Source organism: Podarcis pityusensis, assembly GCF_964106645.2.
Source record: "Podarcis pityusensis genome assembly, chromosome: 12".
In the NCBI taxonomy this organism is placed as follows: domain Eukaryota; kingdom Metazoa; phylum Chordata; class Lepidosauria; order Squamata; family Lacertidae; genus Podarcis; species Podarcis pityusensis.
In genome coordinates, this window is record NC_138037.1 from 10,011,871 (window position 1) to 10,027,737 (window position 15,867).

Consider the following 15,867-nt stretch of genomic DNA (forward strand, 5'->3'; position numbering starts at 1 on the left):
CATCTGCGCTTTTGAGCAGACAACCACGCCACAGAATGCTTTTGATATCCTCTCCAGGTCCAAAAGTTGTTTATCATGTGGCATGTAGAGCCGCTCTTTGAGAGACGCGAGCCCAGAGCCCCCGTGGCACGTGGAAGCAGTTGCCCGATTCTGTGGATTATTAGAGGTGTCCCAAATATTTGCCTGTGATTATTTTCAAGAGCCCAAAATATTCCCTGAAAACACCTTCCCGTTTTTAACTTTTTCCATGTCCCCTCCTTTTTCCATGGTTCAGCGCAGTTGTTTCCTCTCTGCTGCTATTATCGTGCCATTTCTTCCCACTGATTGCCCTCCTTACTTGAGCGATCCCAACCAATTGGGGAACTCATTTGGCAAATTGGATTTGCGTGGTGCTGTCACAAAGCCAATTCCAGGTAAAGGTCAGGCAACGTTCTTGTCTTCGTTCTGTTTGGGGGCGGCGTGGAGTGAGGGAGCCTCACTGTGAATGTAAGAACGCAAGGAAAGCTTGCTGGATTCGGCCAGAGGACCATCTAGTCCAGCATCCTGTTGCCACAGAGGCCAACCAGATGCCTATAGGAAACACGCAATCAGGATTCGAGCACAAGATCCACTCTCACTTTTCAGCAACTAGTATTCAGAAGCAATGTTGGCTTCAACTGTGGAGGCAGAACATTACCAGCATGGCTAGTAGCCATCAATAGCCCTCTCCTCTTCCATGCATTTGTCTATTCCTCTTTTAAAGCCATCTAGGTTTGTGGCCATCACTGCCTCACGTGGTAGCAAGTTCCATTCAATACTTTAATTTTATCACCCCTGCTTCCTCTCCCCCCAAGAAATCACTGCACTCTAAATGGTGGTGGGCACATGTTCATGAAGATTGCTTCTTTGGGACTCGGCCCAACCTGTAATATATCTATAATTTATTTTAAAGCATTTATAAACGGAGATACAGTGGTACCTCGGGATGTGAACGGGATCCGTTCTGGAGCCCCGTTCGCATCCTGAACAGAACATAAGACACGGCAGCGCGTCTGCGCATGCGCCGGTTGCGTTTTGCTGCTTCCGTGCATGCGTGTGACGTCATTTTGACCGTCTGTGCATGTGTGAGCGGTGAAACCCGGAAGTAACACACTCTGTTACTTCTGGATCGCCACAGAGCGCAACCCAAAAATACTTATCCTGAAGTGTATTTATCCTGAGATATGACTGTGTGTGTATATATACACACACACACACACACACACACACATGTAATATTGTTCGAACAGAAATGCAACACAAAATAAGAAAAACAGTAATATAAAGGCATATAAAAACAGGAATTCGAGAATATGTAGAGAAGAATGTCAGTTTTGGTTTCTGGAGGCAAGAAATGCATATACTGAGGTAAAGTGTGCATAAAGAAACATTTATTAGTAATAATAATAATAATATACAAAATGCATTATATAAAGAAAAATTGCTCTGCAAAAATGTGTACATTAAGGTAGTGGCACACTAAAATGTCCATGAGTGATTAACATAGATAGATAGATGATAGATAAATAAATAGATTAAACAGATAGATAGATAAATAGCAAACTGATGTGGAAAAGTGGAGAACTGACCCTACATTTGAAAAAAGAGAAATTGATAGATTTACACATTCATGACCACTAATTACCACCTCCTGGACAAAAGCGCTCTCTGCTCTGGCCAGCAATTTACCTACATTTTCTCTTTTCTCCCCTGCTCTGAAAAATCACTAAAACCGGCCTCCCATTTTGCCTCTTAAAAATGGGGCAATGAAATGGGAAGGGTGGGGTACCATTTCAACTTGGCCTTGTTTAAGAAGCAAAATAGGCAGTGGGACAAGCATAGCATAGCACTTCTCGAAGGAACTAATTTCCAAAGGGCACCTCAGAAATGCCACAGAAATTCAGGAAAAAGTCGCCCCGTTGGCCGTAAAAGGTCTTTCCCCTCGGGTCTAATGAGCGACTTTGCTTCCGCGCAGTTCAATTTTATGCTTGGGTGGAAGGAGTTAAACCGATTCCTTCGCAGCTCAGTAAACAGCCCATCCCGTTAAGCCGTAATGCTGTTGCTTCCCATTGGCATCATATCAACGATGGATTATTTTCCGCTGCAGATTGAATCGCCGCTGAAGTTCGAATACATCTTAGCAGTCACCTTTCAAAACATGGCAACTAGCTCTGGGGAGCGCAGAGACCTTTAAGCAAAGTTTTCTCTTCTCTCTGCCCCCAATCCCTGAGAGATTACCTAAAGACCATTTAGGAAAAGTCTAGGGTGGCCAGCTGTAATTTTTACTTCCTCTACTCTTATGCCTGTAACAGCATCCTGACAGGCAGCTATCAAACTTTCCTGCAATGCTTTTATTTCTGTGGTTGGAAAGCCTTCACATGTCTCCTTTCTGCATGGCAGGATGCAGTTATAAATAAATAAAAATAAATAAATAAATAAATTTTTATTTATACCCTGCCCTTCCCGGTTCAGGAAACCGGGCTCAGGGCGGCTAACAACAAATTTAAAACACTTACCATAATTGATGCTACAAAAAAACCAGCATAAGATACGGTATGAAATGTAAATAACAATAAAATCGAGAATCAAAAATCAATTTAGGGGGAAAATCCATCCAATAAACATTAGATGATCACTAGGGCTAGCTGGCTAAATTAGTCCCACTTGGGTCAGCGAGGAAACCAAGGGAGAACCCGCTGTGGGATCCCAGAGCATGCAATCTTCACAAAAAGGGGAGGGAAGGAAGGGGAACAAAAGATCAGGCCAGGTTCAAATTGAAAGCCAGGCAGAATAATTCTGTCTTACAGGGCCTGTGGAAGGAAGTCAAATCCTGCAGGGCCCTGGTCTCATGAGACAGAGCATTCCACCAGGTTGGAGCCATCACTGAGAAGGCCCTGGCCCTGGTGGAGGCTAATCTAACTTCCTTAGGGCCTGGGGCCTCTAAACAATGATTATTCATGGACCTTAAGGTCCTCTGCAGGGCAGACCAGGAGAGGTGGTCCCGTAAGTACGAGGGTCCTAAGCCATAAAAGGCATAGGAGGAGGAGGAGGACCAGGAAAGAAGATGGCGATTCCTGGGCGTGGCTTTGCCAAAGGCAGTGAGAGAGATTTAAGGACACAATTCACCCTTCACCCAGTGGAACATTAATTATGTACAATATTTGTATCCCTTTCAGGCTCTCGGAGTTGCTTAACATAAATCAGATCTAAGCCCCAGACCCCATCCTGAGGCTCACAGTATAAGAAGTCATGACATGGGAGGGAAAAAAGGGAATGGGAGGGAAGAGGGGGAAGCAAGCTCTTCAGGTTGCAGCCGGTGCCAGTGGCGGTTCTGGCCATCTTGCCCTTGGTAAAGAGCAGACCCTCCCCGGAAACACTTCGCCACCCCCCAGAACAGAGCTGGTCACAACATCCAGGCCAGGAAGGCAGGACAGCTCCTGTCACACAGCTCTTCCCTCAGACAACTGACAAAGATAGTCAGAATCAGGGGCCTGATTAGGTTGCCCTCCTCCCTCACTGTTGTCAATGGCGGTTTTGGCTCAAAACGGCTTTAATCCTCCTGGATTTATTTATTTAAACAGAATTTCGAAACAGCTTGATGTGTTGTTGTTTCTTAAATCTCTTAAGAGTACAATATACTTATAATATAAAAACAATATTAGTTAAAATAAAAAAATGCAGCCTTGAAACGATATTAAAACATACAAGCAAATAGAACATGTGCAGGGGGACTCGCCTGTGAAATATATGTGTGTGTGTGTGTGTGTGTGTGTGTGTGTGTGTGTGTATATATATATATATATATACACACACCGTATTTTTTGCTCTATAAGACTCACTTTTTCTCTCCTAAAAAGTAAGGGGAAATGTGTGTGCGTCTTATGGAGCGAATACAGGCTGTGCATCTATCCCAGAAGCCAGAACAGCAAGAGGGATTGCTGCTTTCACTGCGCAGTGATCTCTCTTGCTGTTCTGGCTTCTGAGATTCAGAATATTTTTTTTCTTGTTTTCCTCCTCCAAAAACTAGGTGCGTCTTGTGGTCTGGTGCGTCTTATAGAGCGAAAAATACGGTATATGGCAGAAACAGAGTTAATTTGAAGAGAAAGTTACATTCCCAGCCATTTCAGGGGTGGGTTGAAGTGACTCAACACAAAATTATCTGGAAGCCTTGTAAGTAATTTTAACACGTAACAGACACACATTAAAATGGCATCCATATTCCTCCCTCAAGTCAAATCTTTGTGGGCGAAAATACTTTAGTTGGTCATGACAGTAAATGATGTCACTTTTCATGCAGCCGGCAAAGATCTTACTTTTTGAGAAGTGTCCTGCTAAACGGCAGAGGATTCTTCACACCAGGATCCTCCGTAACGTGTTATCCGCTGGACAAAATGGCACCCATCAGCCGTGTATTGTTTCCCGCCATACTCGGGACCATATGTAGTCCCAGGCAGGTGGCAAACAGAGACATTTTGAGCCTAGAGGGCCTCCACACAATCATACTGGGTTGGTGGTTTGTGCTTGCTTTAATAGACAACACATTGCACACACCTGCCTGTATGTTGAATTTCACAGGCTGCAGAGAGGGGGTGGGTTATAAGAATCAAAATGAAATGTTCTGATGCCTGAGAAGATTAAACATGAAAAAAAAACCAACACTGAGGGGATTATATTTCTATTTAAAACCATAATAGCTGGATGAATAGAACACAGTTTGGAAACTGACCTGAAAAATTAGTAATATTAGGGCTGCATCTCCCATAAACCTACCCCGGGTGAACAACTGCTTTTTGATAGTTTGTTTTCTTTAAACATAAAAATAAGAAAACCGCTTACTATGTTCCTGTGTTGATTCTGCCCCCCCCCTCCAACGTTTTTTGTTTTTTGTTTTTTGCAAGTTTGGGTTCGATCTTTAATCCTCAACTGATGAAAAACGCTGCTTCATTCGCGATATGCATTGCTACGATGATTGCTTGAAACCCCTGATAAGAGACTTGGCATATTAATACTGTGATAAACGTGAGAAAGGGTTAGGACACACAGCCTGTCGCTCGATCACATACAGCAAGTCTCTTCCTAATAATAATAATAATAATAATAATAATAATAATAATAATAATTTATTATTTATACCCCGTCCATCTGGCTGGGTTTCCCCAGCCACTCTGGGCGGCTTCCAACAAAGTATTAAAATACAATAGTCTGTCAAACATTAAAAGCTTCCCTAAACTTAGTTTGAAATGAGCCCTTGAACCATCATTTCCCAGTTCAAGCATCACCCTATAATGCCATTATACCAATCTATGGTGCCACCGCTTTAGGAATGCTATGTAAAGTTCTTCTTGCCTCACCTCAAAAAGGACATTGCAAGGCTGGGAAAAGGTTCAAAAAGCAGCAACCCAAATGAGGAAAGCTTGCAGCATTTGAGGCTCTTTTTTTTCTGTTTAGAGGCAGCAAGTAAGAGGCGGCCTGCTAGAATTGTATAAAATTATGCAGCACGTAGACAGTGAATAGAGGAAAGTCCTTCTCTCGCTCATAATGCTAGATTGCGCTGACATCCATTGAAGCTGAACGCTGGAAGATTCAGGAGAGACAAAAGAAAGTACTTATTCACACAGCATATAATTAAACCATTCAATTCACTCCCACGAGAAACAGTGATAGCCCCCGAAAGAGGATTAGACTAATTCACAGAGGACAAGGCTATCAATGGCTACTAAGTATGATTGCTGTTTTCTACCTCCACTGTCAGAGGCAATAGGCTTCCGAATACTAGTTGCTGGAAACTACAGGAAGGGGAGAGTGTTATCGCTCTCAGTTTCTGCTTGCATGCTTCCCGTGGGCATTTGGTTGGCCGCAGTGAGAACAGGATGCTGGGCTGGATATACCGTGGGTCTGATCTTGCAGGGCTTTTCTGTCTGTCCTTAACTAGCATGACTTCGCCGAAGCCTAGCACATCTGGGGAGGAGAGAACGAAAGAAGTGAGTGAAGAACTGGAGGAGGGGAGCAAGATGAAAGAACGCAGAAGCGTGGCTCATCCTTACTCTGCCAGACAGGGATATTTGGCCTTAGTTGTATGACTTGTCTCAGTTAGCTCTCTGCTCCTGAGGTCTTTGACATGGCAGCTGCCCAAATGGTGCCTCATTAACTAGGTACTAGACTGTTCTTAGATGGGACGCGGGTGGCGCTGTGGGTTAAACCACAGAGCCTAGGACTTGCCAATCAGAAGGTTGGCGGTTCGAATCCCCACGACGGGGTGAGCTCCCGTTGCTCGGTCCCTGCTCCTGCCAACCTAGCAGTTCGAAAGCACATCAAAAGTGCAAGTAGATAAATAGGTACCGCTCTGGCGGGAAGGTAAACGGCGTTTCCGTGTGCTGCTCTGCTTTGCCAGAAGCGGCTTAGTCATGCTGGCCACATGACCCGGAAGCTGTACGCTGGCTCCCTCGGCCAATAAAGCAAGATGAGCGCCGCAACCCCAGAGTTGGTCACGACTGGACCTAATGGTCAGGGCTCCCTTTACCTTTAGACTGTTCTTACTACCCATTACTTATGTTTGGTCAGACATAATTACATTCCCTTATATTCCCAGCTGTTGTATTATATTGCCTTCCACCACCAGAGCCTTTTCAAAAAGCACACATTGCCAGGAATATCATTTTAATAGGCTATTCATATGTGCTAAAAGAAATAGAATGTTTCTGCCAGTTTTACGTGCACCTGCCCTTTTGCGGTAGATGGTTTCTGTTAAGCAAGTCTTGCTTAGCTTAGTTCATTTCTGTCTGCGCTCCCCCTTCAAGCTAGTTCGCAATCCGTCGAGACATCTTCATGCATTGGTCACTGATGTGTGAAAGGTGGTGCACAGCTATTCTTTGTGCTTGATCAGCATTATTCTCTGAGAGAGACTGAGCCCACAATCCCGAGAGGAGGAAACATAAAGACTAATCCAGGGACAATGAAGACGGAGTCTGAGAAGCAAGCCAGCTTTTAACAAACTGCAACGGGAGGAGGTCTGGGCTGGACCTGCCTTTAGAAACAGGATCCAAATGGATTTCTAATTGATGGACTATTTGGCTGCTCTGTTCCCTGTTCTGTTGAAATAGAATCATTAGAAAGCTGATCTGCCTGCCTTTTTGCACCGACCCTGTTGCTGTGTGGCTCCGTGAGAACATTCCCTCAAAGCAATGGCTTTCAGACTTTCCGCCTGCACAGAATCCTTCCAAACCAGTTCTGCTGAGAAACCCATAGGTGCTTGCTATGGAACCTTTCTCTCTTACAGAAGATGCTGGGGAGCATTTTAGGGTCCACACAGCTCCTCTTGGCCCTCTCTGCTAACGCATGTGAATGGCAGATGCTCTTGAGAACACCTCCAGTGCTCTTTGCCTTTACATCTCTTAACAAATCATCCTTCCCCTTCTCCATTTTTGCAATACTTCCAATAATACGCCTCACAAAACTTCTTGCAAACCTACAAACGTCGTCTGATCTTCACAAATACTTTTCAAGTAGTCCGTAAATTTACTCCAATCTTCCGTGAATTTCTGGTCCCGCCGGTTTCGAATCCTTCCTGTTGGTTTATCTAGTTCTGCATAGTCCATTAACTTCATCCTCCATTCTTCAATCATCGGTAATTCTTCTTGCTTCCATTTATGGGCCAGTAATATTCATGCTGCTGTTATTGCATATAAAAAGAGCTTACATTCCTTTCTATTTATATCACTCCCCACAATGCCCAGTAAAAATGCTTCTGGTTTCTTTTTGAATGTATATTTCAACATTTTTTTCAACATCAGTCTCCAGCAGAAATCTAATGGCGTTCACCATGACAGCTCTCATAGCAGACGAGAGTCCGAAACGCCAGCCTTTTTATAAACGCACATAAACCCAAAGAGCAGCAATACAACTGCATAAAGCTCAATTTATTAGGATCAGCATGAATACAATCCTGTGCATATTTTCCATGGAATAAGCTTCATTGAAGCGGGAGATGCTGCTAGATGATTACATTGGTTCAGCTTGTAAAACACATTGAGCTTTACCAAGAGATCTTCAGCCAGCTGAAATGCAATGGATAGCATTTAATTAAAAACACAAACAATCTCGCAAAGAAGCGTTACCATTAAAATGCTGGCAGGAAGTAGGAACTTCATCAAAGGAAAGAAAATTAAGCATCCCTGCCTCTGCTTGGTTTTCCTCTGTCTTCCTCTATGGTGATAAGTCACAAACAAACTTGAAAGCCTTGTTATCCCTTCATTGGCTTGCCGGAACAAGGAGAGTTTGCATTCATCACGGTGTCCAAGAAGATGACTCCATCTCTCCTCCTCTAAACTCCCCCTTCACTGCACCACTGATCTCCAGCAGAAATATTCTTGTCTGGGACCTTGGAGAGTTCAGTAAAGGCAGTCGGTGCTGGGCTGGCTGGACCAGTGTAAGTGAAGAGCTCTCTATTCGTCTAACAGGAAAGTATCCACAGATCACAGGCTAAGCACACACTTCGCATGCAGAAGTTTCCTGCCTTCAGTTGCCAGCTGAAAAGGACCTGAGGTAGCTGGAGATGGGAAAGATTCCCATCTGGGTCTTTGGAGAGTTGCTGGCAGTCAGAGCAGGCAGTCCTGGTCTAGATGGCATTGAGTGGTGGCCAAGCTTTCTATCCAGGAAGCTTATTTGCCATGACTGATCTTCTCATTGAGGAACTCCCCGCCACAAGTTTCCAGTAGCCATAGGGGTTTCCTGAAAAGTGTGCGCTTGAACAACACGGCATTAAGGAATTTGCAAATTTGGCAACAACTGCCTGTCAACAACACAGACAGCCAAACCAACCCACTCACCTGAACACCTGTTTTTCTTGCATACCAAAATCTGGTCCTATTGAAGTTGAGCACTAGGGATTTCCTCCTACCCAACCAATGAAACACCAGAATCAAAGCCAAATTTTATGTGCATTCTAAATTTAACTAATTTTCCACGTTCACCCCTAACGCTGAAATCCAAAATGTTGAGAATCCAGTTGTAAACCTTTATATTTCTGCGCAGGGGATCTTACATTCACCCACTGTTGAAAATTCACAAAGGCAGCAATCCTATACCTGGTGTTAAGTCCAATTGAACTCGGTGGCACTGACTTCTGTAAAAGTACAGGGAATTTAGGATGTTGGTTTCTGGTTCTCTGGAGTCTTTTGTTTGAGAACTTGAAATCACACACACACAAACCAGAAATACAAAGTTTATTTGAGTATATGCGTACACCCTATCTTGTTGGCTTGGAGCTTAGTTACAGCCTTTTCCTCATCTTAAAAGACACCATTTATTATCAGATATTCTGCAAACATACACACAGAGTTAGTGTGAAGGGGTGGCACCTTCAGGAATCTGCTGATGGCCCACACTCCAGGTGGAGTCCCACTGACAAGAGCCCCTGGACTTGCTGTATTGCAGAGGTAGATAAATTGAGGGATGGGAGCCCATGTAGGGGAACTTGCCCAAGGCCTTCTGAAACCTTGGAGCTGATGCTATATGCATAACCCCTTGGCAGCTATTACCAGCCATTGTTCTTGGGTTTCACCAGTTTTGACCCTGCTTCTTAAAGCATTTCATTGATCCCCAAGTGGTTGAGGACTGGAACCTTAATACCACATTTACAAACAACATTGGGTGCAAGCCAAACCTTCTGGAATTAATGGCAAACGTCCCATTGAGATTATCAGAACTACACCTGATCAGTAGGAAGGAAAATGTATGGAAGAAATTGGGACATAAACGGAACAGTCTTTTCTTTCACATTGCACAGAGAGGGGCAGACTCCCTGCCTCATTTCACTAGTCTTACCGGAATTATTTTCATTTCCCTCAGACTTCCAACAGATGTTTTGCCTGAGCTGGAGCCTCCAAATTCTCTCCGAATTTCACTACAAGTGAAATTCGATGGGAACTCTACCTATGCCATGCATTCACAACTGGGAGATACTTGGGGTGGGTGTCTTGTAGATGCTACTAGCACTGACTTTTAATACCCGTACAATGCTCTTGCACTTTTGTATCTCATCCTGTATAACCTGCTAACCTTTGTCTCCTTAGGTTTGAAGACCATCGTAGGTGCCCTTATCCAGTCAGTTAAGAAACTTGCCGATGTGATGATCTTGACCGTTTTTTGCTTGAGTGTTTTCGCCCTCATAGGGCTCCAACTCTTCATGGGAAATCTGAGGCAGAAGTGTGTCCGGAAGTTTAACACCACCATTAATGGCACATTCATACCGGATGAGGCGAGGTGGCCATCCTTAGATGCTTTTTTAAATGATACAGGTAAGATGCTCTCTGTAGCGTTTGCCTCCTAGGTGGGTCATAAGGAAAGGGTTAAAATGAGTGTGATGTGATTGGCCAGTGGAAACTGATAGGAGGAGTTAGAGTGAGAGTGAGTGTTGTGTGGAAGTCAGTTGAGAGTTGGGAGTTGAAGAGGGAAGAGGGAGGATATAAGTCTGTGGATTGGTTGAGTTGTGTGGTGAGAGAGTGAGAGGAATTGTTAGGTGGAGTCAGATAGATAGTTGGAATAATCAGTTTGAAGTTTTTAGGAACGCATAGGACAGTTAAGGAACTAAGATTAAGAAACTGCCGAGAAAAATTAACTGAAACCATAAGCTTGTTCATGCCTAAAAATAAACTTGATTATTTGTTAATGTTAACAACTGACTGGGCTCCGTGTGTACCTGTGAGGAGAAACGGGTTGGTGGCAGTGAAGAAAGCAATCACAGTGGTGGCACAGGGTCAATAGACCGTCAAACGTCCGAGGACCCTGTGTGATCGCCACACTCTCTTTGCTTCTGTGTTTAAATAAATAAATCCAAGTTCGACACCATGCGGAAGCTCAGAGTTCTGTGCCAAGAAGGCTCAGCATTATGCATGGAAACATTTAAAAGGCCAACTAGCAACTTTTAGCAATGTTTGTTTGTTGGGATACTTCCAGGGGTGCCTCATCCTATATGAAGTCTCCTAGATGCTATGATCTTCAGGGGTGATTTTGCTTTGGGTCCTTCTGCTGTCTGGGCTAAGGAATGATAAGGAGCAGGGCCTCCTCTGTGGTGGCTTCATAGCCAAGGAAGCCAGTTGGAACAGCTCATTAGGGATATTTAGGAAGCTGCTGAAAACTTTTCTGTGGGGGCACATTTTTGGGAGCAGAATGGTTGTTGCTGCAACATTATTAGCATTTGCAGGGTGCCAGGGGTCTTGAACCAGAGACTCAGGTGAAGCTGGCCTCCAGGGAGAGAATGGAACTGAGGATACCAGCTCAGCAAACATCAGGCTATGAAAAGGACCAGTGGAATTGTACCATAATGCTTTTGATTCTGGTCTAGTGCCTGAGGAATTCTGTTCTCTGGCTGTATCTTTCTCCACTGATCTATTATGTGGCTTTGCTGCCCCTGTGTTTGACTGCCTTACAGTTTTCCCAGGGTTCTGTTCTACAGGAACCTAAGGCTGCCTGGGAGAGCTGGGCAGTGTCCCTCCCAGAGGCCGAGGCAAGAGTTCAAGGCCCACAGAGCACCTTCAGGACCTTGGAGAGCTCCATAGTCACATAGAGGTAGCCTGATGAGCTGCTGCCTCTAGGAGCACCTTGCTCAAACTGAAGCCTAAAATATGATGCCTGGATTGTAGTGAAGCAACTCCCCAGAGGAGGGGACCTGCTATTAAAGAGCTCTCACCTAATTATGTGAGGCACCTGTGTGGCTAAGAAGATGCTTCTGTACCAGACGAGGATAGTATGGCTGCATCTTCTGGTTGGGAAAGTGCTGAAGGTGGTCCTGGCAGTTCTTCACCCAAGAGCCTCGTCCCCCTTTGTGTCCATTTCTCCATGCCTGGCCTCTGAGTTGTGGGTCATGGCACCCAGCTTTAAAACCTGATTGCGGCTGCGTGCCTCCAAGCTGCCACCCATTGCCATGCGATCTTGGCTGCCCTGGTGTTTATTGGCTTGTTGGTTTTAAGATGTTTTCTGATATGATTGCTGTTAGCTCCTGTGAGATAGGCTAGCTGGCAGGGCTGTAGCTTTAGGATGAATGGGTGAATGAAACAGTTTGAAATCTTTCAGGATTTGAAGGCCGAGCAAGATGGCAAGAGGGTTAAACAAAGGGCAATTAGTTCACCAAGAAAGCAGCTCAGAGGATCAAGTATTTGTATCTTGCTTTGGCCCGGACATTAACAGAAGCCAGTAGCTGTCACTGGGCAAGTTAGTTGCTCCGAGCCCTTGGGATGTGAGTCACTCCTTGGTTGCAGGGTGAGGGCTGAAATGCTGCCTATCAGGGTTCAAAGGACAGATTTAAGTGGTGCATGGGGGTGGGGTGGGGAATTCCCACGGCACAGCTAGATATTATCGTGCTAATGTTGCTGCTTCATTGCATGCCACCCTTCATTTCTCTGCCTGCGATAAAACCCTTCTTGTGGCTCCCCCCCTTTTCTGTCCATTGCATGCACCTGTAACTGAACCAGGCATGATTTAATGCAAAAAAGGAGCAGGGATATAAATGTTTAAGATAAATGATGATAAGAAAATGAATAGTAGCGTCCCTGTCCCTTCAAGAACACACAGCATTACCTTCTCCCCATCAGTGGGAACGCTGCATTGATTACACTGCTGCCTATCTACAAACTTCCTGGCCAGCAACAAATATGCAATTCCAGACTCTACATCTAGATCAGTCCCAGTTTTATCAGGACAATGAAACAAGCAAACAAAAGCATTAAAAAGATGCATGTCTAGGCAGGCGTCTTGTGGAAGGGTAAAGAAATCAAATTAATAGATGAAGGATTGCAATACTCTGCTGCAAAACTAGTCTGTGCAGGGATCCTGAAACAAGAGAACTATTGTGAGAGTGAGTGTCTGATTCGAACAGGAAGTCAGGGCTGGAATAATAATAATAATAATAATAATAATAATAATAATAATAGAGATTCCTTGCTGAACCATGCCTTTGAGGTTTCAATCTCATATCTGTTACTTTTCCCTTATGAATGTGTTTAACAGAGTTGCTGCCTTTAAAAAACAAAAACAAACAAACAACAAACATCGCTTCTTTTTAATGGCAACACATTCATCCAAACCTCAACAGGAGTGCCATTCCTGGCATGCTAGAAAGGGTACATCTGTTGGATTTCTGCCTATTGTGCGGCTGTTTAAAAGACAACAAGCCTGGGAGCGTGGGTCTCTAACTGGTGGTTCAATACCAACAATTAGTGGATAGCTCAATGAAGATGTCAACTCAGCGTGCAGCCACCATGAAAAAGGTGAATTCCATGCTAGAGATCAATAGAAAAGGGAGCTGAAGTAAAAGCTGCCGATATCATCAAGCCAATATACAAATCTATGATGCAACTGCTTTTGGAATACTGTGTGCGTTTCTGATTGCTGTGCCTCATAAAGGATATTGTAGAGCAGGAAAAGGTGTAGGAAAGGGCAACCAAGGTTATTGTGGCAGGAAGAACTCCCTGTGAGTAAAGGTTACAATATGTAGGACTTTAGAAGTGTTTTTTCCCCTTAATGAATGTGGACTCACGTGCATGAACTTGCAGCTGGCATGCTATCACCACACACCACAGAGTGAGCCCCATTGAATTTGGTGGTGCTTAATTCTGAATAGACATGCTTAGGAATGTGCTATGCAGTGTTCTGCCATGTAACACTCACAGCCTCTCAATACCTGTGCTGGAGAGGCTCATTCTGAATGGCTGTTAGCCAATTGCAGGACTTCTTTAACCAAAGGAACAGAACACCTGCCTTGCTTTTGAAACAGCACAGAGCAATCCACTTCAGGGTGAATGAATACAGCAGCCAGCAAGCATGGCATTTTTCAGCATGGTAACTAAAGGGCTCAGGCAACAGTCCTTGGTGTAAGAACTGGGATGTGGTGAAACCTGCTCCTGTTTTCACCCGTGAAATGTTAGAGAGTATGGCCTCTGTCTGCCTCAGGAGGCAATGGAGGAGTGTGCCTTTGGGGGTGAGGTCAAGCTGTTGGAGGGTTGCAGCGCCTGCTGTGGCTGTAGAGACCGATGTGGGAGAGACACGTTTTGTTGCAGCTGCGGCAAGTGAAGGCATCCAGTTGTGCTGCTGCAGATGCACCATGGGTTTTTTTCTGTCTGTGCTCCTCCCAGTGGTCATTCCTCCTCTGATCACTGCTGTGGCTACATGACTTGCTTGCCTGTCTCCAGGCACTGTGGTCATCTGCAAGAGATTGACACATGGCAAGGTGGATGTTGCCAGCCTTCATGTCATGTTTGCGGGCACCTTTGTAATGCAGAAGAAAAATTAGGAGAGAAAACTGGCAGAGAGTCAATCTGCACATGGTCAGGAGTTGCGGAAGGGAGGACTTGCACCCTGAACTGGTTAGGCCATTTCATTTCTTATTTCCCAGGCTTTAGTGCTTCATTGTTGTCATGTGGTTGTGGGAGAAAAACAACCCAACAACTCTTTAGGGCAAATGAGTGGCGGCGCTGGGGAATCAATCATTTTGTAAGTATTGTGTGGAGATGAATGACTTAACATCATTTGAGGGGTATTGATCACGCTACATAATAAGATTCCGCATTTCAATTGCTTGAAGATTGATGTCGCGAATGCAGATAAAGCGAGGATTAGGGACGCTAAATTCGATCAAACGAGGACTAGATTAAGTAAAAGCCTGCCACTGTTCATTAGGAAGTGGTGTCTCAGACAGAATCCAGGGGAAATGGGAAGAGATGCCCATGCTTGCTCAGGGGATCATGGTCTATTCAAAGAAAGCTCGCATGAAAATAGGGGACCATGAATGAAGCATCTGGGGCAGAATTCAAATGAAATGCCATAGGGCAATAATAGCCTTTCCAGGGGACTCAGGTTCAGCTCCAGGGATTTGTGGGCCTCTGGGAAAAGTCCTGGGGTGGGCCAGCATCCTCGTCTCAGTGGGCCTTCCCTTTACCACAGTACCCCTGCCACAGTGGAGTGTCGAGCATCAGAGAGCGCAGTGGGGGGAGGCAAAGATTTGCTTCCCTCTCCCTGCCACTAGACCAGCAATGAAGGTAGGTGCAGGATGGAAGACGGAGAGATAGACAGGTCGGTGGGTGAGCAGGTGAGGGATGCTCACTGGAGCTTGGGAGAGGGAACAGTCTTTCACGTAGCAGTCATTTGGTTTTCCAAGCCCAATGTGTGGGAGTGTGCCTATCACTGATCTTATGATGTTCCCACCCCCCTTCAAAAATTGTTTTGGTCAATTGTAGTCCAGCAATGGTCCATCGGGAGGGCACCAGGTTGCCTAAGGCTGTCCTGGGATATTGTCACTTGCGAGGCAGCAAATAATGTTCCTAAATTTCTTCTACTTACCGCTTATAGTTTTAATTCTGTACAGTGGTACCTCGGGTTAAGCACTTAATTCATTCTGGAGGTTCATTCTTAACCTGAAACTGTTCTTAGCCTGAGGTACCACTTTAGCTAATGGGGCCTCCTGCTGCCGCCGTGCCATCGTCGTGCGATTTCTGTTTTCATCCTGAAGCAAAGTACTTAACCTGAGGTACTATTTCTGTGTTAGCGGAGTCTGTAACCTGAAGTGTCTGTAACCTGAAGCATCTGTAACCTGAGGTACCACTGTAAATGCAAAATGCTTGGGGCCAAAAACACAAAAACCACCCTCACAAAATTTACCCATTCTTTGCCATTATGGGTACTTTTTTGTCTCAGCCAATGTCCCATGCTGGGTCCCTCCCCAACCTGCTTTTTTGAGGAAAACCCAGCCCAAAGAAGCAGATAAGTGATCGGCAAGTCCTAGGCTCTGTGGTTTAACCCACGGCACCACCCATGTCCCATAATGTACTGAGGTTAAAATACAAATAGCTATTAGGCCCT

The 15,867-nt window shown here is 44.9% G+C and overlaps 1 protein-coding gene across 6 annotated transcripts in view; it reads left to right on the top strand.

Moving 5' to 3' along the window:
- Window positions 1–15,867, top strand: part of LOC308459004 (sodium channel protein type 5 subunit alpha-like) — a 294,603-nt gene that overhangs the window by 121,103 nt on the left and 157,633 nt on the right. For all 6 annotated transcript variants that reach the window (XM_080973958.1, XM_080973961.1, XM_080973959.1 and 3 more), the window contains exon 7: window positions 10,089–10,313. In XM_080973958.1, coding sequence (XP_080830084.1) covers window positions 10,089–10,313 — 225 coding nt within the window. The remainder of the gene's footprint in view (window positions 1–10,088; window positions 10,314–15,867) is intronic.